Source organism: Miscanthus floridulus, chromosome 8, assembly GCF_019320115.1.
Source record: "Miscanthus floridulus cultivar M001 chromosome 8, ASM1932011v1, whole genome shotgun sequence".
Classification (NCBI taxonomy): domain Eukaryota; kingdom Viridiplantae; phylum Streptophyta; class Magnoliopsida; order Poales; family Poaceae; genus Miscanthus; species Miscanthus floridulus.
In genome coordinates, this window is record NC_089587.1 from 7,086,874 (window position 1) to 7,114,160 (window position 27,287).

At 41.8% G+C, this 27,287-nt stretch overlaps 3 protein-coding genes across 4 annotated transcripts; 1 reads left to right on the forward strand and 2 right to left on the reverse strand.

Annotated features, from left to right (window-relative positions):
- Positions 1-310: 310 nt before the first annotated feature.
- On the reverse strand, positions 311-4,734 carry LOC136475600 (probable ATP synthase 24 kDa subunit, mitochondrial). Its single transcript, XM_066473119.1, has 7 exons — positions 4,575-4,734; positions 3,739-3,841; positions 2,758-2,902; positions 2,196-2,306; positions 1,730-1,876; positions 895-1,017; positions 311-756 (listed from the first exon to the last, which is right to left on the reverse strand). Exons 1-7 carry the CDS (start codon positions 4,611-4,613, stop codon positions 693-695), a joined length of 732 nt encoding a protein of 243 aa, XP_066329216.1. The 5' UTR covers positions 4,614-4,734; the 3' UTR covers positions 311-692.
- LOC136475598 (uncharacterized) lies at positions 4,716-9,673 on the forward strand. Its single transcript, XM_066473116.1, has 10 exons — positions 4,716-5,393; positions 5,720-6,196; positions 6,285-6,442; positions 6,583-6,666; positions 6,765-6,817; positions 7,040-7,121; positions 7,910-8,017; positions 8,254-8,377; positions 8,925-9,010; positions 9,140-9,673. Exons 1-10 carry the CDS (start codon positions 5,021-5,023, stop codon positions 9,359-9,361), a joined length of 1,767 nt encoding a protein of 588 aa, XP_066329213.1. The 5' UTR covers positions 4,716-5,020; the 3' UTR covers positions 9,362-9,673.
- Positions 9,674-11,140: 1,467 nt separating this feature from the next.
- LOC136475601 (uncharacterized) lies at positions 11,141-26,713 on the reverse strand. Of its 2 annotated transcripts, XM_066473120.1 has the most exons (8): positions 26,523-26,713; positions 17,002-24,597; positions 15,707-16,333; positions 15,362-15,613; positions 14,783-14,857; positions 13,949-14,284; positions 13,572-13,832; positions 11,141-13,494 (listed from the first exon to the last, which is right to left on the reverse strand). In XM_066473120.1, exons 1-8 carry the CDS (start codon positions 26,562-26,564, stop codon positions 11,434-11,436), a joined length of 11,250 nt encoding a protein of 3,749 aa, XP_066329217.1. In that variant the 5' UTR covers positions 26,565-26,713; the 3' UTR covers positions 11,141-11,433. The 2 variants fall into 2 exon arrangements, with proteins under 2 accessions (XP_066329217.1, XP_066329218.1); XM_066473121.1 differs by lacking the exon at positions 14,783-14,857.
- Between the last annotated feature and the right edge of the window lie 574 nt (positions 26,714-27,287).

The window sequence follows — 27,287 nt, forward strand, 5'->3', positions numbered from 1 at the left end:
ACTCCTGCACCCACCTGTCACTAAAAAAATGTCATTTTTCGCATAGGTGACCTTTTTTCCTTGTGACGGTACATATTCATTTCTTCCTGTAAAATATTTTCTTCTCACGTAACATTTTTTATCACGAAAATAAATAAAATATATCCACAAAATAACACTCACGTCCGCATCTCTAAGTAAGCGTACGACAAAGTAAATTCCAATCGCTTATGCAAATGTATAACATACCATCTCCCGCGTCAGCAACTTTGCAGCCAAAACATGACTAGCAGAAAATCGCAAACAGTAGCTTTACAAGGTGCCAAAATAATAACAGAATAAAACTGGAATGGATCTTTACTCTCCAAACTGAGTATCAATCTCTTAAACGATATTAAAGAGATCAAAATAAAGGTTAAATACCAGGTATCATCATTGCCTGAATGCCTCGTATCATAATCTGGTTCATCTACTATAACACAAGGACATCTCGTTGTTGCTGTGGCCACCAGAGCAGCAGAAAGGCAAAGATGCAATCCAACTCAACGGTTGACTGTCCTTGTACTTCGGTGCAGTTTTTTATTACAAAAGGGAAGGAGCAGCATTCATAGGTGTAGCTTACAGCACCGATCAACTTGAAACCAAAACCAATGAAAAATCACGGGTGGGCTGGGCGATTTGCGATGCCACAAAGATTATCGTTGATCAGGCCTCTACAGGAAGTTTCTGATGTCCAATTTCCTGACATCAGGCATCTCCTCATCTTGAAACTCCTCCCTGGCAACAAAAGCACAAAAGGTGTTGTAATACAAACAACAAATATAACAATGTCAAAAGAACTACTTTAGGGTCTCCAGAAGCTTATAAATACTAGAGGCACTCAATCAAGTAGTGAACTCAAGTTAAGATGCACACCTCTTGAGTTGAGTCTCCATTGCTTCAACACATTCCTTCTTAAGTTCAGTCAGCTCACTTTTGGCAATTTCCAATTCAAGCTCTTCCTCGATCTTGGGAAGATCCTCCTTCCGAATGCCAAGCCTATATCAAGTTTAACAGTGCAGAAGAAAAACTTGAGAATGCAAGGACAAGCTAAATGAAAACAAGAAGGTTTTCTGTAAGGTCTTGTTATACACAGCCTTGGTCTAGGCTTAATCCTATGGACTTGTTTGACTGCACTCGTATTCACCTCAATCCAAATGTATTGGGGGTGGATTGGGGTGGAAAATTAACTGCTTCCTATCCCAATCCCTAGTGGATAGGAGTGCAGCCAAACAAGCCCTAGTGGATTTGCAGGGCCAAGGATTTCATTCTTTTCCAATCCAAGGAATAATATCTATGCAGACAAAATGGTTTCCTGCAAGGACTTGTTGTGCACAGGCTCGGTTTAGGCTTAATCCTAGTGGATTGACAGGGCCAAGGAATTTCATTCTTTTCCAATCCAAGGAATTACATCTAAAATATCCGAGCATCCAAAGAAACCCTACATCAGCAAATCTAAACAATTGAGCTAGATTGCCTAGCTGCATACAAGTAACAGTTGGCCATACCCATTCATTCTTTGCAAGAGATTAAAAGTCATGTGATGTATCGGTTAATATTTGTCAGAGAGCCATTCAGGTAAAAGAATGTTTTGTCATCAAGTATTCAACCATTACTAATCAAAATATGCATCCCTCAGGAGGGCTAGCAATCTAATAAATTTGCTACTGAAAATACATTATTGAGATAAAAGATGCATATATTGGCATACTTTTTGTTAATCTTGTCAAACTCTGCCAAGAGGGTGGCCATGTTCTTCTTGTCACTCCTCAAAAGTGGTTTCTTAATGTCCTTCTCAATTTTCTCAAGAGCTTCCATCATCAAAGGCTCAATTCCAAGATGATCTATAAGACCACTCCTGTATAATAAAACACAATAAGAAACAGCTAACATGGAATTTGTGACGGAATTTTGTAAGATGAACCAAAGCTGCAGCCAAATAAATATAAACTGCTGTTAAAAGTGTACAGATGATCACAGAAGAAAAGGCAGCACTTGCTTCAAAAGTGTATAGTCTAATAGATGCAAAAGTATACGGAAGGTGAAAAGAAAGATAACAAAAAATGCATTGTATCTAGGCTATTTGTATTGTGCCATTTAAATGGTGAACACACACAAAAAAAAGGTGGCATTCAGCATTTTTGAAAAAAAAAATGCAATAATGGCAATGGATGTACTTTATTCTGATCTGTTGAAGAGTATTCAAGTAATTCCGTGCATCAGGGATGCCCTTGGTGAAGGTCTCAATGGTATATTTAATCCTTTGAGAATCAGAAAGAAGATCCGCCCTGCATTTAGACAATAGTAGTATAATCAGATGAGCAGACCAATAACAATGGGCTTGAGTGAATATATACACAAAACAAAAAGTGAACAAGGAAAGTGAATGCTTACTCAGGACACTAGATTTATGCTAGAATTCCATTCACAAATGTGATTTCAAACTTATCAGACACAGAACAGAACAGTGGTGATACATGCATGAGCAAAAACCCATTAGGCACTAATCAATCCTGAAATCAAAACGTTTTTCTCACAAATATCATAGTCATGCTCTACAGTACTTATTTTGAATCACTTTTTATGGATTCTAGCACTACCAATTCTCACCACGTCTAGAAAATTCACAACAACAACAACAACAACATAAATTATAACAGGAAAACATATAAGCAAATATAATTTTGATGGAGATAATAAGCTAATGACCATGGAATACTAGTCACCCAGTTGTCTTACTTTTCCCTTACAGTCTTCATGACTTGGGCATAACGAGAAACTGCCGCTGGGTCATCTGGGTCAATAGTGATCTTTTCCTTTTTAAGGACACCAAGAGCTGTCTCAAACTTCTTCTTTACCTCAAAGAATATGCCCTTCAGGAGATCTTGATAACATCAACGAGTGAAGTTAGAAATAAAAATTAAACTCCAAAAGTTCTGTAACACAAAAGCAATATTCTGATCATTGTTTTGTATATATAACTAATATAAAGAAAAATTGTACATGACAGAATTTTAAAGTAAGGGCCTGTTTGGATCCAAATTGGATTATGGTAATGCGGATTACGGATGAACTTAATAATATGGATTATGGATTATAAAGGTGGATTATTGTTATTTGGAGTACAAATGACCTATAATCTAAAACAAACAGGCTGGAGACAGAAAATACAATTGTTATAAGCAAGTTGCAGGACTATTCTAATACAACATATAATCTGGAGTGTTTGGATCACCTTCAGGTTATTTTATCTGATTACTATACTCTAGATGGGATTCATAAACCCCGTAAGAAACTACAACAAAAAATCTAAGTTATCTAAGTTATAAAATGGACATCGTCTTAATGTCAAAGGACAGATTGACAATACATCATTAAACGCACAGCTTAGCCATATCAGAAATGTTCAATAAAAATGAACTAAACACCACAGTTATGTAGTTTGATGTTTCAGCTTCCTGTGCCAAGACTTCAGAGACAACAGAAATTCTGAGCTATGTAAATACAGTTGTAACACTGGAATGCTTCATGATAAACTATCATATCACAACAGGAGTTCAAGATGGAAGATTTTTGGTTTTTTAACTTTTTCCAGGATTGACAATTACACATGCAATAAGCAGTTACTGTTCAAGCACATATACATAACTGTAATAGATCCATGACCGAAGCAGTTTTTCGACCAATAGGATACCCAAAATAAAAGTATGAGAAGCTTACCATCCCCACTGACAGGAGGACGGTCAGCTGGAGCTGCATCCTTGGCAAAGGAGCGAACTTGAGTGCCACCTCCATTACCAAAAGCCACTTGAACTGAATATAGCTGCAGCAGCATCAACAAATGAACTGAGTAACGCTAACACTGGAGCCAGTATAGAAGGTGAAACGCCAATAACAGAACATATGCTGACACTAAATGCCCCCACACTAAAAATTAACGACGGGCACATACTGGAGAAATAATCTCCCTTTAGTCTCATACTAATAATTTCATAATGCACAACAATAATCAACTGTAACAACACGGCAACACCTAGGATCAATGATACCCTGTGCAACATCGTCTTCATGCCAATTCCAACATGCATCAGACTAAATCCAGAGCTCGATGAAAGATGGCCTTCATGGACAAGGAAATGGCGTCCATTGGTACTAACCATGGCATCGGATATGCGAAAATGTGTAAATGGAAAATTTCATTCGGGTTGAAAATGTCTACACAAGATACTGCATCGTCTCCACTGCCTGTCCCCTCCAATTCCCAATCCAGCGAATGAACTAAAGATTCTCCTTTCCTAATCGAGAAATTCCTTCCACACTCCGACAACGCTCAGTCAATGCTGACAAACTATGACGCCGGGAAAAAAATGCATCGGACTCGAACATCTACTACCATTTGCGACCGATCCTCCCTGAAAAACTCCACAGAGACAACCACAGATCCCACGCAGACTACGCGCCCGCGCCGAGGAAGACGCCACCGGATCAGATCTAGCAAGAGACTAGGGTTCCCCAGGGCGCGACGCAGAGGGAGGCGAAGTGGCGAGAGAACGAACCTGACGGGAGCGCGAGACGAGGCGAGCGGCCAGCGCCATGGCTGATGCGGCGGTGGGGGCGGCGCTAGGACTGGAGCCTCCTCCGCTTCTCTTCGATCTCCGCGAGAGCGAGAGATGGAGATGGGAGGAGAGGAGAGGAGAGGAGAAATGGGGGCGGCGCAGGAGCTCCGCTTTGTGCCTGCTCCCCCGCTGCTCTCCGCCGTCCGTTCCGCCAGGACCCCCCGGGCCCTTGCACGGATCTCAAAGCACGCGTCGATCCCGCAGTCCCCGCCCCGGGTGCGCTGGACCTCTCTGGGGCCCATCCCTCCTCTCGGTGCGCGGTGGGCCCGGCCCGGTCCAGCCCGCCTCGGTTCTTCCTCCCCGTCCCGTCGCTTGGCTGCTGCAGAGGTCGCCGTCTCCCCACCGTCTCTCGCTCCCTCCACGGCTTTGACGTCGGCTCTCTCGCAATGAACTCTCTCCTGAGGCCGGCGCTGCCGGGGCCGACGCCGATCCTGAGCGCGAGGCGCCGGGTCTCGCCGCCTCCAGCTCCGGTGCGGGTCGGCTCGGCGGCGCTGGTCGGCGGCGGGCGCAGATGCCGGCGGGGCCTGGCAGTGGCGGCGTCGGGGGCTCCGTCGTGGATGGAGGAGGCCGGGGTGGACGTGCTGGAGGAGGGCGGGCGTTGGAACCCGTCGGTGTCGGACTCGTACCGCCCGGCGGGGCTGCCGCGGCCCAACGCCACGGTGCTGGAGGCGCAGGCGCGGGTGTGCACGGGGCCTGCACAGACACGCCCGCTCGGGGAGGAGCAGGCCATGCGCGTCCTCGACACTATCCTCCGCTCCGGTGAGTACAGTCAGCTCGCCACCTTGGATAACTCTGAATAAATGGCACCGCGGGCTGCTTCGAAACGAGCTGATTTTTGCTAATAAAGCGCGCTGCCTGATTTTGGCGCTAGTCTAGTAAATCACTGGTGCCCATTATTAGAACTTGGAAGGTCGATGCAAGCTTGCTTTTCTTAGAAACTCTGCTTCATCATCATAAACAGCGATTCTACTGGTTGGTTGACATGCATGCAGACAAATAGCGCTGCTGTCAGTTTCTTTGTTTTTTTCCTTGCCTTCCACTTCCCTGAGAAGCTTACACCGCATTTTCTTCGCTACTCTGTGCAGCAATGGGAGAACTCAAAGAGGAGCCAGTCTCTAGTGCACAGTTAGGTGCGTTCTTTGCAGGCATGACAATAAGAGCTAACTCGTTTCCAGAGGCCACGCAGTGGAGCGAGGGCGAGCGACGCGCCATGAGCATATTTTGGCCACGCCTTGTGCAAGTCCTTCCTCCTGAGGTGAAGTTTATAGCAGACCCTGAAGGGACGATCATGGGTGCAAATGGTTTAACAGGGCCTCGGTATGTTGGCCAAGGAACTGGAGAGATGAGACTTGTAGGTGCTTTGAGGGAAGTGCTTGCTGGTGGCCATTTAGGTTATGAGGAGGTTCAATGTGTACTAAAGGATATTCTACCAATTGGATCAAGTTCAGATTTGACGGAGGTTAGTGAAGCACTGCTAGCGGCATTTTTTATTGGACAGCGGATGAATAGAGAAACTGATCGTGAGCTCAAAGCGTATTGCCTAGCCTTTGATGATGAACTAGGTAACTCCAGAAAAACTAGGTAACACCAAGTGGGTTCTTAGACTGAATTGATAAATAAATGGTGTCATTTATTATCACTTTTTATCAGGTCCTCCTCCGGTTGCTGATATCAAGTCCTTGACACACTATGGTGAACCATATGATGGTAACACGCGCTTTTTTAGGAGTACTCTATTTGTTGCAGCGGTTCGAGCCTGCTATGGTGAATCATGCCTCCTCCATGGTGTTGAATGGATGCCACCCAAGGTCAGTTATCTACTAAACATGTCCAACAACAATAGTCATCTGCATGCTTTCAGTAATGTTTATCTTGTGGTTCTGTTGTGTATTTATCTGTCAGTTGTTGTTTGAGAACCATTTGTGTTGTTAATGACCAAGGTTTTCAGGGTGGAATAACAGAAGGACAAATGCTCAAATTCATGGGCGCAAACATACACTTATCTCCAACACAAGCCAAGATACTGTTGGAGGTGCGGTAGCAGCTCTGCCTATTCTTGCTGCAACCCAGTATATTTGTTTCTTTTCACTGCCAAGTGATCCGATTATACAACTCTTTGGTTGCTTTCAGGATGAGACTACTGGTTTTGCATATTTGAATCTTCAAGAAGCTTGTCCACCATTGTAAGTTTGTCATTTCTTTTGCAACTTTATACTCTGGTTACCAAAGTCATTTCTTCATATTCCTGCAGGGATGGAATCATGAACTTTTCTTATTAAAACTGCAAGAAACATGTAGATTTTTCAACTTTAAGTTACCATTATTTATTTGGATGCATGCTGTATGATTTACTCAGTAAAGAAGTCATATTTTACGAGACAGTTTTTAACCTGTTATTCTCGCAGATATTCGATTATTGGCCTCAGGGAGCATATTAAGAAACGGCCACCATTGGCTACCTCTGAGAAAGTTCAACAATTTGTGAGGGTGAGTTACTCTTTCTCAACCAATCGTGATCTTTTATTGCAAGAATATGTAAATTGAGAGCATTTAAGTGATTAAATTTCTTTAATGTTTGGAATAGTATTTTTATTTTGTATCCTCAGTTGTGCCTATGAAGGGCGGGCCTGGTGCAAGCGGTAGAGTCTTACCGCCTGTGACCGGAAGGTCCCAGGTTCGAGTCGCGGTCTCCTCGCATTGCACATGCGAGGGTAAGGCTTGCCACTGACACCCTTCCCCAGACCCCGCATAGAGCGGGAGCTCTCTGCACTGGGTACGCCCCTTTTTATCCTCAGTTGTGCCTATAGATACCTTAAAAGATTGTACTAATAAGGTAAAGATCTTTGATCAACTAATAAGGTAAAAGATCTAGTAAATCTACTGTTACACTTTCTTAATAAATTGTCGGGTGGTTTACTAGCTTTGGCTTTCATCTTTCAAAGTATTTCTGCACTAGGATTTTTTAGGCAAAAGTTTCTCATGAGACTTTTAAGTTTTAAGGACTGTCAAGATAATTGGAGTTATTTCTTATGATGATACAAGTTGGTGTCATTGAAGTTGAAGATCTTTATCGCCTACGACTTTATAGGAGTGCTTGTTCATTGTTTATAAATTGAATGAGTAATGTTATATTGGTGGTTGACCTTTTTACGTGTGTACTCTGTTGCAAAAACTGCAAAATGCGGCTTGGTCATGTGTTGGTTCATGATTCACTCAAATCTATCAGTTCATTTAAAAAAAGGCTTATTGGACTTATTTGTGCTGCCACCTGCCAGGCACGGGGGAGAGAAGCAATGGTTGCAGGATTTTATCATGAAGGCTATGAAGATCCCTTGCTTATGCTGATGAGAAGGAGAATTGTTCACGCTGGACTAGTTGTAAAGGTAGTCAATGGTATTGTCTTGTTGCGTTTTTTAAGAACTCATTAATGTGTCCTTGAATAAAATGAAAATCATTTTGTGGATAGGAAGTTCTGTTTTTTTCAGTTAAATATCATTTCACTTCCCTTTGTCTTTTTGTCGTAATACAAATGCAATCAATAAAAACTATTGTGTTCTCAGCTTTATAGATGGTTTCCCTGCTAAGAGCATAATAAGACAATTATATGTTGCACGTGCAGGGTGAGGAAGGTGCACTTTCAATGACAACCAAGGAAAGATCAGCTCATGCATCAAAGGGACTTCCTGTTAACCACTGTTCAGGGTTTCGGACACCAAACAGGATAAATTCCTCTGAGACTGATGGTACAAAAATGAATACATGTCACTCCTTTTACTAGTTATATGTGGCCCTAATATTAGTGGTAATAATCAACTGAACAGCCAATTAGGGGCCATTAAGGCCCATTTGATGGAGGAAGGGTCAGCACTGAACCTCTCTAGTGCTATCACATGAATACTACCGCATGTTAGTGTTCGCTGTAGGACAGGGTGGGTTCATTAGATCAAACCAGATTGAGTGTTATCACTTCCCATAATTCTAGAGAATCCCCACCCTTGTGCAGCTGCCATTTGGCATGGTTGCACTGCTTGGGTTCTGGGTCATCTAAAGTATGTCCATGACAATAGGGCATCATCTGCTCTTTTCTGGTATGGATCGCCACTCATATGGCAAGGGATTGGGCTACTGCTACCTAAGTTAGGAATATGTCAATTGTTTTCTACTTCAGATTTGTCCTGTACCTTGGCTGCTCATTCATATAAACAGGATTTGTCCTGTACTTAAGTTAGGAATATGTCAATTTTTATGAAATGATTTCAGGCTTATGAGCTTATTTCTTTTATCTTTCAGGTATTTCTAGAGAAAGCTTCAGGGTCATTGTGAATGCCCAGGAACTTGGTTTTGAATCCACTGAAACTCCAAGAACTGATAGATCAGTAAGCCTTTTCTCCCCTGGCTCCTGGCACCTGGCAGTATACATTAATGTTTGCTAGTGATCATGTATGACCCATAATTCGTCGGCGTGGGATATATGTGCACTTACTTTATTTCCTAATCTGAATCAGATTCTAAAGAACTTGGAGCTTGGTCTGGCAGCACTAGGCGGCGAGAAAGGAGCAGCCTATGACCGAATAGTTCTTAATGCAGCTATGGCTGACCACTTGCTAGGCTGCAGCGGAGCAGAGGATATCAACACTGCACTTGACCGGGCGAGGGAAGCCATTGATAGCGGTGAAGCTCTGAGAAGGCTCATGAGTTACATAAAGATCTCGCACAGAGTGTCCTAGCGTTGATCCGTGACCAAGTACTGGTTGTACAATTTTGGCTTGAATCACGACCGGATATCTTCTTCCCCGAGTCTGATTGCCTTCACCACTCAATGTTACAAGCTAGCATGAAATATTCCTTCACCATCAAGGGCCTGTCAGGAAAAAAATACAGTTGAAGTGAAACAGTGCCTTGTTGAAAATGGTAGTGACAAGGAATGCTTTGTTATAAGATTTTTGTTTTGCCATGAGAAAAGTTGATGTTGTGTAACACGTGCAGATTCTCCTCTTGAGATGTATACGAATCAGATTATAGTGGCACTGTGAATACTCTGCATAACCTCATCAAGGCTAAAACCGTATCAGATTTGTTTATGAATCTGCCCTGTTCACTTTGCTGAAAAAAAAGTCGAAACACTGTTCCGGCTGATTTATTGTGAGAGAAAAATACTGTTCCGGCTGAAAAAACAAGTTGAAAAAGATGGATTATAAGAGAAGCGCACAGGGCTTATGTGCTCTTCTTTCTGGCTCCATTCGCTTCGCTGGAAAATAAGTTGAAACACTGTTTCAGCTGACTGAAAAAAAAAACAAGGTGAAAAAAGACAAGGATTCCGTTGTGATATCACACTGATTCGGTGATTCCGACATCACGTTTCAGAGGTCGTGATGCTGTCAGTCAGCCGACTGAAAAAAAAAATAGTTCGTTTCAGTTGAAGCCCATTCAACAGTTTACCTCTTCCTTTGTCAAAAAAGAAAAGAAAAGAGAGTTTCCCTCTTCTTCTAGGGCCCAGTTTAGATCCGAAAAATTTGGCAAAATGAGCACCGTAGCGTTTTTGTTGTTATTTGGCAATTAGTGTCCAATCATAGTCTAATTAGGCTTAAAAGATTCGTCTCGTGAATTTCGTCTCAACTATGTAATTAGTTTTATTTTTTATTTATATTTAATGATTCATGCATGCGTTTTCGTATTCGATGTGACGAGGAATCTTGAAAAATTTGGCCTAGGACGAAGATGCAAAGGTGCAGAGAGCCGTTACAACGAGAGCACCCGGCGGTTGATCAATTTGACTCGTCTTCCTCGCGTGCCTCGCCTCCACCATCCACCATTCGTTGCCGCCGCCAAGCTCGAGAGGTGAGAGGGGGATGGTAGGGCGACGGCCGTGCTGGTGGATGGCGGCGGCGCGCGGGACGCCGCTGTAATCGCCGCCTCGCGTGTACCGCGGTGCGCCCACCACCCGCTCGACGCTCGTCCTCCTTGGGCCCCGCGCCCATTCCGGTTCGCTACCTGCTCATCTCGACCTGGGGACGCAACATTGCATGGAGCACGCGCACGGGGACGTCGCAGAGGCGTGGCGGGCGGTTTCGTCCGCCAACGCGGTGCTGATTCCACACCAAATGCGGCTGCGCGGCAGAGAGCAGCTGCCCCGCATCCGGTCTTCATATCACGTCAGGTTATCTGGCCCGCCTCACTTCTCGCCCTAAATTTTGTCCACCGACATTTGGGGCTTGGTCCAACGGCATGGGTATATGCTGCTTGTTCTGTTCCTGGCGAGTCTGGACCCATGCTTTCGTATTGTTTCTCCACATTTCGGCCGGTTTATAGTCTGCTAAATGTAAAACTCAATAGCCATTACTTGCTTGCTTAGTTCTAGCTTCCACTTTCCATCATCATGATCTGATTGGAATTGCATTATCACATTTTACTTTCGAAGAGGGATTGGCCAGACCAGGAGCATGATACAGAGTGACAGAACATGGGTTTTCACCTTTGTTGAGTAAAGTGAAGAATATGCTGCATCATGACCACAAATTGCTTGTGCATATCAACAAATAATACAAGCAATTGACTAAGTCCATTGATCTACCTCAAAGTTTCATGGAAACTTGAATTTACACACTAGACATATTTACATACATCTTCAACATACTCTCGAGGGGGGGAAAACAAATGTCTGCAACATCACAGAATTTCAATGGGAGGGTTGCGAAGAGGACCTTCTCCTAGCCCATCGCGAACATTCTACCACCGAAATAAATGGCTCACAAGACTACAAACAATACAATAATGTACATGTTCTATGGCGAGTGAAGTTTTATGCCTTCGGAGATTCTAGTTTTGTGCGCCCAGGTTTGCCTACAATGGCTTTCTTCACTTTTGCAAGTTGGTGCTTTACCTTTGATCCCACACCAGACAATAGGCCATGTTTTTTAAGTGCCTTCTGGGCTGCTCCTGGTGCTTCAGTTTTCATTGCCGCTTCATCAGTGAAATTCTTAGTTCCCTCTATGTCCTTAATCTTCTCGTCATAAATCTTCTCTTCTGCATCAGCCTTTGGACTCTGTTCTGCATCAGCCTTTGAACTCTGCATCAGCCAAAGCTTGCTTACATCCACAAAATTTTCTTCAGCCTCAGAAGCTTCTCTGGGTGAAATTACATTGAGATCACGTTCCTGGACCTTTGGATCAAACAGCTCCCCGTCTTCATTGGATTTTATGCTCACTGTTTGCTGAGGGCTTTCGACTGTCTCATGCACATCCTGTTCTTGGGTCAGAATCTCTTTCTTGGCCAAAAGTTGCTGGTCTCCTTCATCAGTCTCTTCAGGAGACTTTTGCTCAGTACCAATTTCCTGGTGTTCCTGAAAATTAGATTCCCCTACTTTTTCTGGCTCCATTGTAGATTCGTTGTCAGCAGCTTCATCTTGCTTATCTTGGTTGATCTGCAAGTTTGGACCATCAGCCTGAATTTCGACTGCTGTTGGAAAGTTTTCTTCAGATATTTCCTTTTCACGAGCCAAAATTGTCTGAGTGTCACAAACTGGTTCGGTAATTTGAGTTGCTAGCTCATTAGATGTTACTTCGGAGCTTGTGATTTTCTGCAGATTTACATGTGAACTTTCTACATTCTCTTCAGAAACTTCATCTGTGGCTGTGTTTGCATGCTGCTCCTCTTCTTTCTTATCTACTTCTTCATTCTCCAGTTGAATATCAGTTGAACATGTGGCCTCAACGTTGGCAGATTCAGTGGGTTTGTCTTGTTTTGCAGACACAGGGTTCTGAACACTTGCAGTATCACTAGACAAGTCATTTGCATCAGTCATTCCTGATTCTGTCAACAAAGGTGCTTGCTCAGACACTGCATCAGCACTTTTGTCTTCAGGTAAAGATTCAAGCACGAGTCCTGTTTGTCCTTCTCCTAGAGTATCCTCTTTGGGAGCCTTTGTGTTTGTTGAGTCATTCAGGCTGCTCCTCAAACTTCCATTTTCATTTTTTGTTGATGCCTCCATGTTTTCCTGACACACAGTACCAACTGCTCTGTCATCCAGCTCAACACTCGAAATATCAATATCTCTAGTTTCCATTTTTGTAGAAACACCAGCTGCTTCTCCTGTCAGCAATTCACCAGAAATTTCATCCTGGGGATTGTCTTGGTATGCTGGTATTTCCAAATCATGAGTGTTCTTTTTGATATCCTCATCAGTTTTAATTGATCTTTCTGTGTCCAGCTTAAGATCATCACTTTGTTCTTTGACTATTTCCTGTGTTTCTTCAGGGCATTTAACTTCATGTTTTTCTTGTTCAACAAAGGTGAGATTGTCATCCACCTTATTTTCTGTAGGAAGTGATCCCAGATTTTCTTCTTGTTTAGAAATGAACACGCAGCTGCCATCTTCTGTCGCTTCACCTTGCTTCCTTGCAGCCTCAGATTCTGAATCTTCATTTGCATCACTGCTCTGTTTTCCCAATATTAGATTCATCAGAAAATGGGAGACAGGTAATTCTTGTTCAACTTCTTTCTTAGCCTCTCCAAATTCTGTATCTTGCACGTCCTCTTCATTCTTTTCTTTTGGAGTTTGATTCTCATCTTGTATGTCCTTTTCATCCTGTTCATTGGGAATTTGATTCTCTCCTGGTTCAGTTTGAAGGAGCTTCTCTGACGAAGGCATCTCTCTTTCTGTTTCTTCTAAGCTGAGCACCTTTTCAGGGGTGTTGTCATCCTGTGCCGGATGTCCAGGAAGGTCAAGATTGAGGTTTTCCATATTGTCGTTCACACTTTCTTCCTTTGATGTTGTAATTACCAATGAAACATCAAGATCCCTTCCAGTGTCAGTAAAGGTCTTGAGACTTTCGTCAGATGGTGCTCCATCAGCTTCGCTAACCTACACATAAAAATGATAATTACTTTATTAATACTATATATAACTCCAAAATAGTTAATAACTGCTGACTTACTGACCTTATCAGTAATATCATCATTGATCATTACTGCTTCAGTGGCTGCTGTACTGCTTGTCTCTGTTTCCTCATGTGAAGCAGTTTCTTCAATCTTGTCAAATGAATTTTCTTCTGTGTCAAGTTGCAGAACATCATCTACATTAATTTCTTCTTGACATTGTTCTGTTTGGTTTATATCTGCGGCAGATTCATCATTTTTTTCTTGCATAGCTTCAGTATCTACATCATTTTTCTCAGACATTGAAAGCTTTTTGTCTTCAACCTGATTGCACGAAAAATGGAATAGAATTTCACCAAGAACAGACTTGATAACAAAAACTAGTAACATGAATTTCAAGGCATATAAGAGTGATACTTATTGAAGGGTATTAGACTGACCTCGTGATGACTGCTTGAGTCCTCAACATTGTTCTGTATGGATGATTCTACAGAAGGTTCAAAAGTGGACTCGAGTCCCTTGTTTTCTCCTATCTCTTCAGCTTCTCTAGGCTTTATACTTGCATTGTCATGGATTATTTCTTCGCATAGAGGCGTTGTATCATCAATAGCATCCACATTGCATGGTTCATTGGAACGCAGTTGAGGTGACTCTTCCTTTTCAGAATTTGTCTGTAATTCATCATGACAAATAGCATTGTCTTCATGTATTTCTTTACATTCTTCTGTTTCATCTGCAATCTCTTTCTCTGATGCTTGAATGACGTGAACAGGATCCTGCACAACAAAAATAACAGTTATAGCTCATTGCTCAGATTATTATGGTGTCATTTTAACAGAGAATTACTGCTAGCTATGAATTGCTTCTGTCTAGAACTGCTGATGCATAGTGAGCTAATTTAAGAGTCAGACCATTGGAAACTTCAGAAATTTACTGAGTGATGATGCCCACTGAAATCGCATATGGTGGGGGAGCGAAGGAGAGAACATGTTTTGTATGGAATGCAAATCTAAACATCACTCTCTTCGTTTCTTGTTGTTTTGTTTTTACCTGTATACCACTATTGTTATTCCTATCACTTTACAGTTTTTCTTATGGAAGTCTCTTAATATTTCTTCAAGAGGAAAATAAATGAAAAGTGATCCAAAAAAATTACACCTTTTGGACTTCGGAACATTTATCATAAACATCCAATTTATTCATTACTTTTGAAACATCATGCACAATGTTCAGTCAGTTTTTTTTAGAGGAAAATTCAATCAATTAGACCTTACATTCTCTAGTATTTTGTCTTTTGAAGGAGCTGGGTCAGATGCTTCTTGAACAGATGATACCAAACCAGGTTCAATCTGCACAATCAGTAAAACATGGCAGTGTTTTTAGTATAAGCAATGAGAGGCTTTCACCAAATAATCACTACTTTGGTATAGGTTATTTTTAGTACTGATTTCTTAGTTTTACTTCTACTTAGTGATTTCACATAATAATTATTAGAGATATGTATAGTCTAACACATGTTTACCATGTTACTTGTATTTCAAGTTGTACTTGACTATATATATATGAAAGCGCCCCCCCCCCCCCCCCCCCCCCCCCTAATCGGGTGCGAGGTGTTCCCCTAATTCTCTACAATAATTCAATGCACTAAGAGTAGTTTTCACATCTAGTAATTTCTCAAGAAAAAATGGTGATGTGATATACCAATAATAAGGAAGCATTTTCAGTTTTTCCCCCTCTATATTTCTAATCTGGAAATTTATCACTTTGAACTTTGGTAATCCAACACTAATACAATTAACAAAAGAACATATATCTAATTTCTCACACATCACTGGTGAAAACTCTGAACTGACCTCTTCTTTTCTAATTTCATCAGTTGTTTCGGCTTGTTCATTAGTAGAAGTTTTTGCTACTACATCATTGTTTTCTGCATTCTCCTGCTCATCTTTGTTATCATTTTTGGCATCATCATCTTCTTCAGTTCCTTCACTTGTTTCTTTAATGTTTTCAACCTTCATATCCATAATGCTTGGGGTGGATTCCTTGGATATATGTAGGGCTTCATTCTTGAGAATCCCACTAATGGCTGCCTCTGTTTGATCAGCCTGCAGGGTTTCATTGGTAAAAACTTATTTTTCGCTGTTTCTGATTAAAGAAGTCCAGAAAAAGTAACACATGTAATGAGTCATCATATTTACCTTGAATGCATCATTGTCTTTTGTCTTGTTTGTAGCTCCATTTTCGAAATTCTGGTACTCCACTAGTGGTTCTGTGGTTAAATCATCCCTATTGTCTTCATGTTTCTGTTCATCTACCTGAAGTTCATCATTCTGACTTTTAATCTCCTCATCTTCTTTCTGCTTTTGAGCTGAGTGAATCTTCTGCAGAGCCTCATCTTGTTCCAAAATGGATAAGGCATCTGTCTCACAACTTTGTTGTTGAAGTGCTACATCACAATGTTGCCTGCTATCTTGATCAATGGTTTGCTCACTACCTTTTGTTGTATCATCTTTTTCTGTAGTATCTTGTGCTGCCTGAGGATCATTTTCAAATAAAGCCTGCGATGCTTCTGCAGTGCCACTTTCTGTGAGAATTTGCACGTCTACATCTCTATCTTGAACATGAGTTGCGTTCTCTCCATTACGCTCACTTGCCATTTGGCTTGAATTATGTTCAGTTCCAGCATTTGGCTCTTCTTTGACTTGATGGATATTGTTTGAAGTCTCTACTGTATCACTGACAGAAGTTTGAACAGCATCTTCATCAATCAAGTTCTCACTTCTCTGAGTTGTGAAAACAGTTTCGCCCAAATCACATGGATCGTCCTGTATAAGATACACTAGTGAGGTGTCTTGCAAGTTATGTCCAATCTCAAAGAACTAGAGTCATATATTTTTTCTCAAATACGCAGGAGAGTTGTGTATCATTGCATTAAGAAGAAAAAAGGGGAGTACAAATACAAACACCACCCACCACACCCTCACTCAAAGTAGAGTCATATTCAGACAGCACTACTGATGTTTTTCTTTCTTTCTTTCTTTGCAGTATGCAACTTAGATTTAGCTTAATAATTCTGCATCTTGGCTAGCAATAGTTATACCTTTACTGTTCAATTATACTTTACAATATATGTTTCAGCTTCCAACTTTGCATAGAGCCTGCTTATTTACTTTTTTATGTTGATCTAACTAAACAGTCTGGCATGCCAAAAGTGAAAAATAGTCTGACAGAAATAAGTTAAAAGCTTATCTTTGTTTGGTGGACTCCTTCATGTAATATAATGATTCTAGTCAATCTATGATCATATAGTGTTTATACTTATATAAGATGATGGACGTCACAGCTTGTTATCTGCCTCATACTGGATAAAATGCTGCGGTTATGTTAGGTGTTCCCAGTTATTTTAAATTCTAATTGAGCAGTATGCCAGTAGTACATCTTGTATTGGTCTAGCATTTATGCTAAGGGAGGTTAATGTACAGAATATAGATACCTTTAGTTCTGCTGACTTCTGTATTTCATCTTTGATTCCGTGTGCCAAAATGACATTGTCAGTTTCATTCCCCATCGTTCTTTTATTTGAGTCTACATGTTGATCTTCTGGTGTTGCTCCATTATCTGTTGGAGTTGGTTCCTCTGAAACAGCAATATTGGATTGTTCTCCATCATTAATGGCTTCAGCGTTCTGCTTTACCTCCGTTGCTTCCAAGTCATCCACTTGCTGAATATCATAAGTCGGTTCTATTGTTGCTATATTATTGTCTGAAGCTAGTTTCTCTATTGCATCAGCTTGGCTTGTATGAAAGCCTTCTTCAGCTTCAGTGGTATCGACACCCTTGATTTCTTCCAGTGGTTGCTCTTGTTTAATGTCTACAGGTGGGTCAATTTCGCTTGCAACAGAATCTTCTGTAGTTCTTTCTTCAAGGGCGACAGTGCGGCTTTGGTCTGAGGTTTCTTCTGCCTTTACAAGCTTGCTGTTCTCATTGTGTTTGGATAATTCTACCTGTTCTGCTGGCTGGGCATATGAATCTGGATCACTTTCCAGTTTATTCCTTTCTTCAGCTGCATTATCAGGAGTGGCAATATTACTTTGTTTGGGGGCTTCATCAGCTTCAATTGCTTTATTGTCTTCCACTTCTGGTAGTTTGTCCTCATGAACCTGCTGAGCATCAGCATTGGGCTCACCATCTACTGCTGGCTTCTCAAGGGTAGAAACTATGTGTTCTTGCTGATCTTCAGGTTCCACGGCTTCAATGTCTCTTGTTTCTTCTGTTAAACCCAGTTCTTGCACTTCTTGGACATCAGGAGTTGGTTCAATTCTTGGTACTTGATCTGCCTCTCCAGGAGTAGGAAAGCTACTGATATCTGAGAATTCATCAGTTTTGTCATCTTCAATGTCCTTGATTTCTTGAGATGTAAGATTCTGCACTTCTTGTGTGTTAAAAGATGGCTCTGTTACTGCTGTATTTTCTTCTGTTGGAGTATGATCATCAGAAGTAGAACCATGGGTCTCTCCTGGATGTTCCGTTGTGTCAGTGCTGTCTTCAACTGATTCTAGTTCACGAACAGGTTCAGTACCAGTATGTGGGGCATTTGGTGTTGAAGTATCGTCTTCAGTGTGCTCCTTTATATCTGCAACATTACTCTCATGAGGGACTGCTTCAGTCTCCATGGTTTCCAGGATCTTTTCTGACGTATAGTCACTTGATGTCATAACATCCTCTGTTTCAATTGTTCCTGTGTCCTTGGTCTCTTCTAGATCTGCCTCGTGGAAAGATGATGTATCAGCAGTTGCATCTGTTTCTGGAGCTGCTGCCTCGGCAAGAGCAGTATTGCTTTTCACATTTTCTGTGTCCTCAGTTTCTTCTGCTAACTGTGAATTGTCTGCTTGAGTGTCAGAACTTGGTTCTGTTGATTCTGACTGAGGAGCAGCATCACTTTGGTGGGGGTTTCCATGCACTTCTGTGGCTTCAATGTTGCTCACCTTTGATGATTCATGCAATTCGGTTGTGGCTGGATTTTCTTCTTGAGTTGGCATCTGAAAGACAGTAGCATTCATTTCAAGGGATTTTTCATTCACTTCGTCAATTTGAGTGTTGTTTATCTCCTCTGATCCCAGTTCCTGCACAGCCTGTATATCAGCAGGTGGCTCGCCTTCAGGGACATTGCTTTCTTCAGCTGAACCCCCAGCAGAAGCTGTGTTGCTTTGGTCAGAGATCCCTCCAGTTATGATATCTTTGTGACCATCAATTACTTCTGAAGATTCTGTGATGTTTACTTCTTGATTGTCACAACTTGTTTCACTTTCTTTTATATGATCTTCTTGAGAAGGCTCCTCTGAAACACAGGTGTTGCTTTCTCGGGGAACTGCTTCAACTTCAGTGGTTTCAATTTCCTTTATTTCTGTTGCTGACTCTGTCTGCTGCATCTCACTTTCCTGTATATTATCTTCTTGAGCTGAATAATCGAATTGTGCAGCATTCCTCTGATCAGAAGCTTCCTCTGATTCAACAGGTTCTGTGCTCTTCGTTTCTTCTGGTTCTAACTCCTGTTTATGCGTTTCAGTGATATCCTCAGTCTGTAGTACATTCTGTTCAATTGCCTCATCAACAATCACCACATCAGAGACTTCTGCAGTATTCTCAGCTATGTTTTGCTTAGTTTCTTCTGTTGATTCTGCATTATCTACTTCTTGACTACCACAACTTGGCTCATCTGCTGCTACATTATCTTCCACTGTGTCCTCTGAAGTAGATATAGTTTTTTCATGGTAAGTTTCAGTGTCCTTAACTTCAACCAAATCTCGTTCAAGGGTTTGATGGATTTCACCATTATCTGGTTCATCTGCTGTTGAATCATTTTCTACTGCAAGTTCCTTGGAAGGAGTGACATGGTCGAGTTTGGTGATTTCTTCAGCTTCAGTTGCTTCAATGTCCTTTAGTTCTTCTGTTTCAATCACTTGTGGCTCACTTGTTGCTGTAGCATCTTCCTGAGCTAGGTCATTGAAGACAACAGCATGATTCTGGTTAGAAGCTTCAGCCGTTTTATTTTGTTCCAACTCCTGAACTGGTTGTGTATCTATTGTTGGCCCACTCTGCAGAATATTATCTTGAACTAGATTTTCAGTATTGCTCATGTTGGTGATCTCATCATCTTTGCCATCTCCAGGGACATTGATTTCCTCTGGTTCCACAGGATGTGCATGTTGGATTTCAGAACATGGCTCTGTGGTTGCTACATGGTTTTCTGGAGTTGTCTCCTCAAAAGCAACACTGCTTTGTTGCATCTCTGCTTCAGTATCGACTGTTTCAGCATCTCCTACTGATTCCTGGCTTTGTTCTTGAATATTTACAGATGGCTCCCTCATTTGTGCATCATGTTCTGGCATTGTGTCCTCAGGGACCACCATGTTGCTCTTGTGCTCAGTTTCTTCAGTCTTTACATTCACCAGGCCGTCAGTTTCTTCAGTAGATTCTTGGTTCAGCACTTCTTGAGCATCGACCCCTGGCTCATCAGCGTGTTCAGATTTAGGCGCCTCTTCCTGCAACACATCTGCATCTATCGCATCAGCTTGCTGACCAAGTTGCTCTTCTACTTTTATCACCTCTTCTGTAGGTTCTGCAATACATGTGTCTTCTGAAAAGCTCTCTTTGTGGTCAGGATGGATAGCACCATCTGCTTTAACTAGTTCATCTGTTTCTGTGTTTCCATCAGTAGTATCTGGAATGGCATCAGAGATGTCCCGATTGATCTCCACAGGAGTTTGTACTCCAGAAGATGCTTCGGTTATAACCTCATCAGGAATGTTAGCCATGCTTGCAGGTTGTGTGTTCTCGGTTGCATTTTCTGGTCCTAGATCCTGGTATTGCTGATCATCTTTTGTTTGCCCAATAGCTTCCTGTGTGTATTCCTGCACTGTGTTATTTGTAGCACCTAAATTATGTTTATCTTCAGGAACTGACTCCTCTAAAGCAGCACTGCTTTGTTGCACTGTTGCTTCAGTATCAACTGCTTCAGCAACTTCTCTTTCTTCTACAGTAGCTTCTCTTTCTTCCAATGATTCCTGGTTCTGCACTTGAATAGTTACAGGTGGCTCCCTTGTCGCGTCATATTCTGGCGTTGTCTCCTCAGATGCTGGCATATTGCTCTGGTGGGCTGTTTCTTCAGTCTTTTGATTCACTGGGACATCAGTTTCTTCAGCAGATTCTTGATTCAGCACTTCAAGAGCATCAGTTGCTGGCTCATCAGTGTGTTCAGATTTAGGCACCACTTCCTGCACCACGTCTGCATCCATTGCATCAGCTTGCTGGCTCTGTTGATCTTCTAATCTGACAACCTCTTCTGTAGGTTCTGTGGTAGATGTATCTTCTGGAAAGCTCTCTTTCTTGTCCGGATGAACAAAATCTTGTGCTTTAGATAGCTCATCTGTTTCTGTGTTTCCATCGGTGGTATCTGGAATGGAATCAGAGATGTCCAGATTGATCTCCGCAGGAATTTGAATTCCAGAAGGTGCTTCGGTTATAACTTCAACATCAGGAATGTTTGCCGTGGTTGCAGGTTGTGTGTCCTCAGTCGCATTTTCTGGTCCTAGATCCTGGTATTGCTGACCATCTTTTGTTTGCCCAGTAGCTTCCAGTGTGTCTTCCTGCACTGTGTTATTTGTAACACCTAAATTATGTTGATCTTCTGGAACTGCCTCCTCAAAAGCAACACTGCTTTGTTGCACTGGTGCTTCAGTATCAACTGCTTCAGCAACTTCTCTTTCTTCTACTGTAGCTTCTCTTTCTTCTAATGATTCCTGGTTCTGCGCTTGAATATCTACAGGTGGCTCCCTTGTTGTCGCGTCAGATTGTGGCATTGTCTCCTCAGATGCTGGCATGTTGCTCTGGTGGGCTGTTTCTTCAGTCTTTTGATTCACTGGGACATCAGTTTCTTCAGCAGATTCTTGATTCAGCACTTCAAGAGCATCAGTTACTGGCTCATCAGTGTGTTCAGATTTAGGCACCACTTCCTTCACCACGTCTGCATCCATTGCATCAGCTTGCTGGCTCTGTTGATCTTCTAATCTGACAACCTCTTCTGTAGGTTCTTTGGTAGATGTATCTTCTGGAAAGCTCTCTTTCTTGTCCGGATGAACAAAATCTTGTGCTTTAGATAGCTCATCTGTTTCTGTGTTTCCATCAGTGGTATCTGGAATGGAATCAGAGATGTCCAGATTGATCTCCGCAGGAATTTGAATTCCAGAAGGTGCTTCGGTTATAACTTCAACATCAGGAATGTTTGCCGTGGTTGCAGGTTGTGTGTCCTCAGTCGCATTTTCTGGTCCTAGATCCTGGTATTGCTGACCATCTTTTGTTTGCCCAGTAGCTTCCAGTGTGTCTTCCTGCACTGTGTTATTTGTAACACCTAAATTATGTTGATCTTCTGGAACTGCCTCCTCAAAAGCAACACTGCTTTGTTGCACTGGTGCTTCAGTATCAACTGCTTCAGCAACTTCTCTTTCTTCTACTGTAGCTTCTCTTTCTTCTAATGATTCCTGGTTCTGCGCTTGAATATCTACAGGTGGTTCCCTTGTTGTCGCATCAGATTGTGGCATTGTCTCCTCAGATGCTGGCATGTTGCTCTGGTGGGCTGTTTCTTCAGTCTTTTGATTCACTGGGACATCAGTTTCTTCAGCAGATTCTTGATTCAGCACTTCAAGAGCATCAGTTGCTGGCTCATCAGTGTGTTCAGATTTAGGCACCACTTCCTGCACCACGTCTGCATCCATTGCATCAGCTTGCTGGCTCTGTTGATCTTCTAATCTGACAACCTCTTCTGTAGGTTCTTTGGTAGATGTATCTTCTGGAAAGCTCTCTTTCTTGTCCGGATGAACAAAATCTTGTGCTTTAGATAGCTCATCTGTTTCTGTGTTTCCATCGGTGGTATCTGGAATGGAATCAGAGATGTCCAGATTGATCTCCGCAGGAATTTGAATTCCAGAAGGTGCTTCGGTTATAACTTCAACATCAGGAATGTTTGCCGTGGTTGCAGGTTGTGTGTCCTCAGTCGCATTTTCTGGTCCTAGATCCTGGTATTGCTGACCATCTTTTGTTTGCCCAGTAGCTTCCAGTGTGTCTTCCTGCACTGTGTTATTTGTAACACCTAAATTATGTTGATCTTCTGGAACTGCCTCCTCAAAAGCAACACTGCTTTGTTGCACTGGTGCTTCAGTATCAACTGCTTCAGCAACTTCTCTTTCTTCTACTGTAGCTTCTCTTTCTTCTAATGATTCCTGGTTCTGCGCTTGAATATCTACAGGTGGCTCCCTTGTTGTAGTGTCATATTCTGGTGTTGTTTCCTGGTGGGCTGTTTCTTCAGTATTCACTGGGCCATCAATTTCTTCAGCAGATTCTTGATTCAGCACTTCAAGAGCATCCGTTGCTGGCTCCTCAGCGTGTTCAGATTTAGGCTTCTCTTCCTGCACCATGTTTGCATCCATCGTATCAGCTTGCTGGCTGTGTTGATCTTCTGCTTTGACCACCTCTTTTGTAGGTTCTGCAGTAGATGTATCTTCTGGAAAGCTCTCTTTCTGGTCAGGATGTACAACAGCGTGTGCTTTAGCTGGCTCATCTGTTTCTGTGTTTCCATCAATAGTATCTGGAACGGCATCAGAGTTGTCCAGATTCGGCTCCCCAGGAGTTTGGACTCCAGAAGGTGCTTCAGTTACAATCTCGGCATGGGGAATGTTTGTCATGCTTGCAGATTGTGTATGCTCTGTTGCCTTTTCTAGTTCTAGATCCTCATCTTGCTGACCATCATCCTGCTGCTCAATAGCTCTCATTGTGTCCTCATTCACAGTGTCATTGTCTATTGTAACACCTAAATTAGATTGATCTTCTGGAATTGCATCCCCAAAACCACTGCTTGGATGGATTTCTGCTTCAGTATCTTCTATTTCTTCTAATGATTCCTGGTTCTGCACTTGAGTTTTTACTGGTGGAGCACTCATTGTTGCTTCAGGTTCTAGTGTTGTCTCCTTTGGAGCTGCTACTTTCCTCTGGTGCACAGTTTCTTCAATCTTTTCATTCATCGGGTCATCAATTTCTTCAGCAGATTCTTGATTCAACACTCCTTGAGCATCAATTGTTGGCTCATGAGCTTCAGATTTAGGCCTCTCTTCCTGCTGATCAGTTTCTTCACATTTAATCTCTTCCAGGGCCACTTCTGCATCCATGGTATCAGCTTGCTGACTCTGTTGATCTTCTACTTTTGCCACCTCTTCAGGATGAACAACACCATCTGCCTTAGCCGGTTCATCTGTTTCTGTCTTTTCATCAATAGTCTCCGGAATGCCATCAGAATCATTCATACATTTCTCCACAGGAGCTTGGAGTCCAGTAGGTGCCTCAGTTACAATCTCAACATCAGCATTGTTTGCGATGCTTGCAGGTTCTGTGTTCTCGTTTGCCTTTTCTGGTTCTTGATTTTGATCTTGCTGACCATCATCTATTTGCTCAATAGCATTGTCAACATCGGCATTGTTTGTGATGCTTGCAGGTTCTGTGTTCTCATTTGCCTTTGCTGGTTCTTGATTTTGGTCTTGCTGACCATCATCTGTTTGCTCAATAGCATTGTCAGTTTTCAGCGTGTCTTCCTGCACCGAGTCATCATCCACTGTAACACCTAAATCTTGTTGGTCATCACCCTTGGGTTCTTCATCTTTCTTGTGCTTCAGAAGGGAGCTGTCTTCTGTTGTGCTCTCTCCATGGCTTAAACCATCAGTCACATCTTCTTTGTTGATTCTGTTGCTCTGATCTAGTTCTGCTTCTTCCTGGTCGTTGTCATGCGGCTGCTCATTTGAAATCTTCTCTTCTTTGTCTGTATGGCCATTCACAGAAGATGCTTCGCCATTTAGATTATGTTCTGGAGGAAGTTGGACATCAGAGGGTGCTTCTACAAAAACTTGATCCTCTGGAATCTTCAACGTTCCTTCAGTTGAATCGATGGTTTCTCCCATGCTCTTGATCTCCATCAGAGATGAAAGCTTGCCTTCTGGGTGTGCTTGCAAATGGACTGTTCCTAAATCCACAGCTTCCACTTGGACTTCCTGGGAAGTTATAGATAAATCTGGCATTAAAATAGTGGATTTCATGCAACATTGGACATTTATAATAATATTATTAATTTGTGATGTATTTTTAACTGACTAACATAGACAACAAATGTTAGTGTATTTTAGGCTTTATATTATCCATAATAGTCATGAACAAAGTAGGAATATAAAAGGAAATGTTAACCTGTACAATCTTATATTAACTATCCCTTGACTTTGTTCAATTACAGCCATAATATACTCAAAAGGACATCCAGTCATGAGTGTACTGCAGCACTGCAAAAGTGCAAGCAGACTGTCCTGCATGGCAGTCGGCCAGTCGCCATTTCTCGTTGGCCAACTGACTTAGGGGGTGTTTGGTTACCGGGACTAAATTTTAGTCCCTGTCCCATCGAATGTTTGGACACATGCATGAAGTATTAAATATAGATTAAAAAAATAATTAATTGCACAGATTGCGGCTAATTTGCGAGACGAATTTTTTAAGCCTAATTAGTCCATGATTTGACAATGTGGTGCTACAGTAAATATATGCTAATGACGGATTAGTTAGGCTTAATAAATTCGTCTCGTAAATTAGTCTCCATCTGTGTAATTAGTTTTATAATTAACTCATGTTTAGTCCTCCTAATTAGTATCCAAACGTCCGATGTGACATGGACTAAAATTTAGTCCATGGAACCAAACACCCCCTTACTGATAAATGGCACATGCAGTTTGAGTACATGTATGAGTTTCCATTTCATGGCTCTAGCCTCTAGAGGACTTCTAGTACTGCAGCAAGTGGTCAAAAAGAACATGCTGACTAGTCAGATAGTACACTGCCCGGCAGTACTGCAAGTGGGCATCCTAACTGGATGAGTTTGTGCCTCTCCAAAAACCTTGTTTAGTTCTTACATGAAGGGTTGTGATACTGAATGTTCCTATTAAGCGTGTTAGTGCTGCAACTATATGTTTTGGCATGCTTTAAGTAGACTTTTGCTCTCTTCATGCCTGTGTATCTAATCACCACACTGGATGGTTGACGCTCAGTGTAAATTAATGTTAGATGCTTATGCATGTTTACCTAAGCCTGTCATTCACGTCACAACAGTTGACCAAACTGTTAAACTTGTCTATCCTTATTGTTACCTTTTTTTTTTGGGGGGGGGGTGTTCTGGATGGGTTGAACCTAGGAGGAAAAAAATGTTATATAATCCTTTGACTAACATTATTTTCTCGAAGTTGGGTGAATTCACATCCATCTATCAAGTTCAGGAGAGCAATACTAGGTTGAGAAAAAGGAGTAATCAAAAGAGAAGAGCAAAGCATGTCACTCAGTGATACCTTACCATGGGTAATTACCCAATGAAACTGTAACTTCTATTTTTCCATCGTTATTTTTCTTGATCCCTGGATCCTTCAGACATATACTACAATACTAACCAATTTCACATGTACCTTTTCCCAATCAAATCAAGAACAGAACACAATTTCAAAATACATCTTAACTAAGCTTGTTATAAACAAGGACAATATGATAACTCTTCCTACTGTGTTCAATTCTTTCACTCTTTAAGGAAACTTGGTTGCTTTTGAAGATCATTTGTTTAACTGAAAGAAATGAGTGCAGCACCATTTCTATACAGTTTGCTGCATGAAGAAGAATCCTTCTTCCTTCATGTTACTGAAAGGAGATTCACAGTAAACACGTAGCAACTGTGGAACCAGAAAGAAGGTACCATAATGGTTTTCCTTGCAAAATGGTAAAAAACTATTGAATTGTTAGAAACATGCTTCTCATGACAGCTGATAAGATTCCTGTGACAATGAATCTCCTTACAGTAGCTCTACATCTTAAGAAAGTACGTATGCATGCAGGAAAACAGAAGCAAGCAAGTGATGCAGAAGTTCTGAGGCCAAGAGGAGACATTTCTTACCGTCCCATCTGCTGCTTCTCTCGCTTCATCTTCGGTTGCCATTGCTCCAGATCAGAATGAGAAAGAAGAAGAAGAAGAAGAAAGAAGAAAGGAAAAAGGAAAAAAGAAAGATGGAGTGGCTTCTCTCTGAAAAAGGCTTGTGAGCTCTTGAAAAGCTGGTGGTCTTTATACCGACCTTTCCCTGCCCCTCTGTCAATATGTTTTCTATTGCTGAGCAGCGGTTAGGAAGCAGTGACAGACTGACAGTGCTCTTGACAGGGAATTAGCACTTGCCTAAGTGTAATCTTGACTAAGCGGGAGAAGTTATCCCTGAAATGGCAGATCAATGAACATGGAGAGTCAGCATAAGGTGCCAAAATGCCAACTGGTACGTGAGGCACATGGTTGTGGTGGCTGGACCGTTGTGTGCGTTCTTGCTTTGATGGACCCACAGAACCTTTTCTATGTGACATTATTGGATCGATAATTGATTAGCGAGTACCATATTCTTGGATCCTTCATCTTTTGTTATCTTTTTTTTTTCTTTTCTAAGTGCGGCTCAAAAGAAAAGTTTAGTTTTTGGTGTGAAGATACTATTATATGCTAATCTTTTTGCTTGGCTTCACATATCAGATAACATGATTGGTCTTCAGAAATCCATTATGGTGCAAATTCTGGTTAGGCTTCCCATGTATGCTTTAGTCACTTTCAACTATTTATGAAATGGCTGCGTTCATCTTACCTCATATTGCACTTGAGGGCGCAAGGGAACAACGGGTTTGGCCA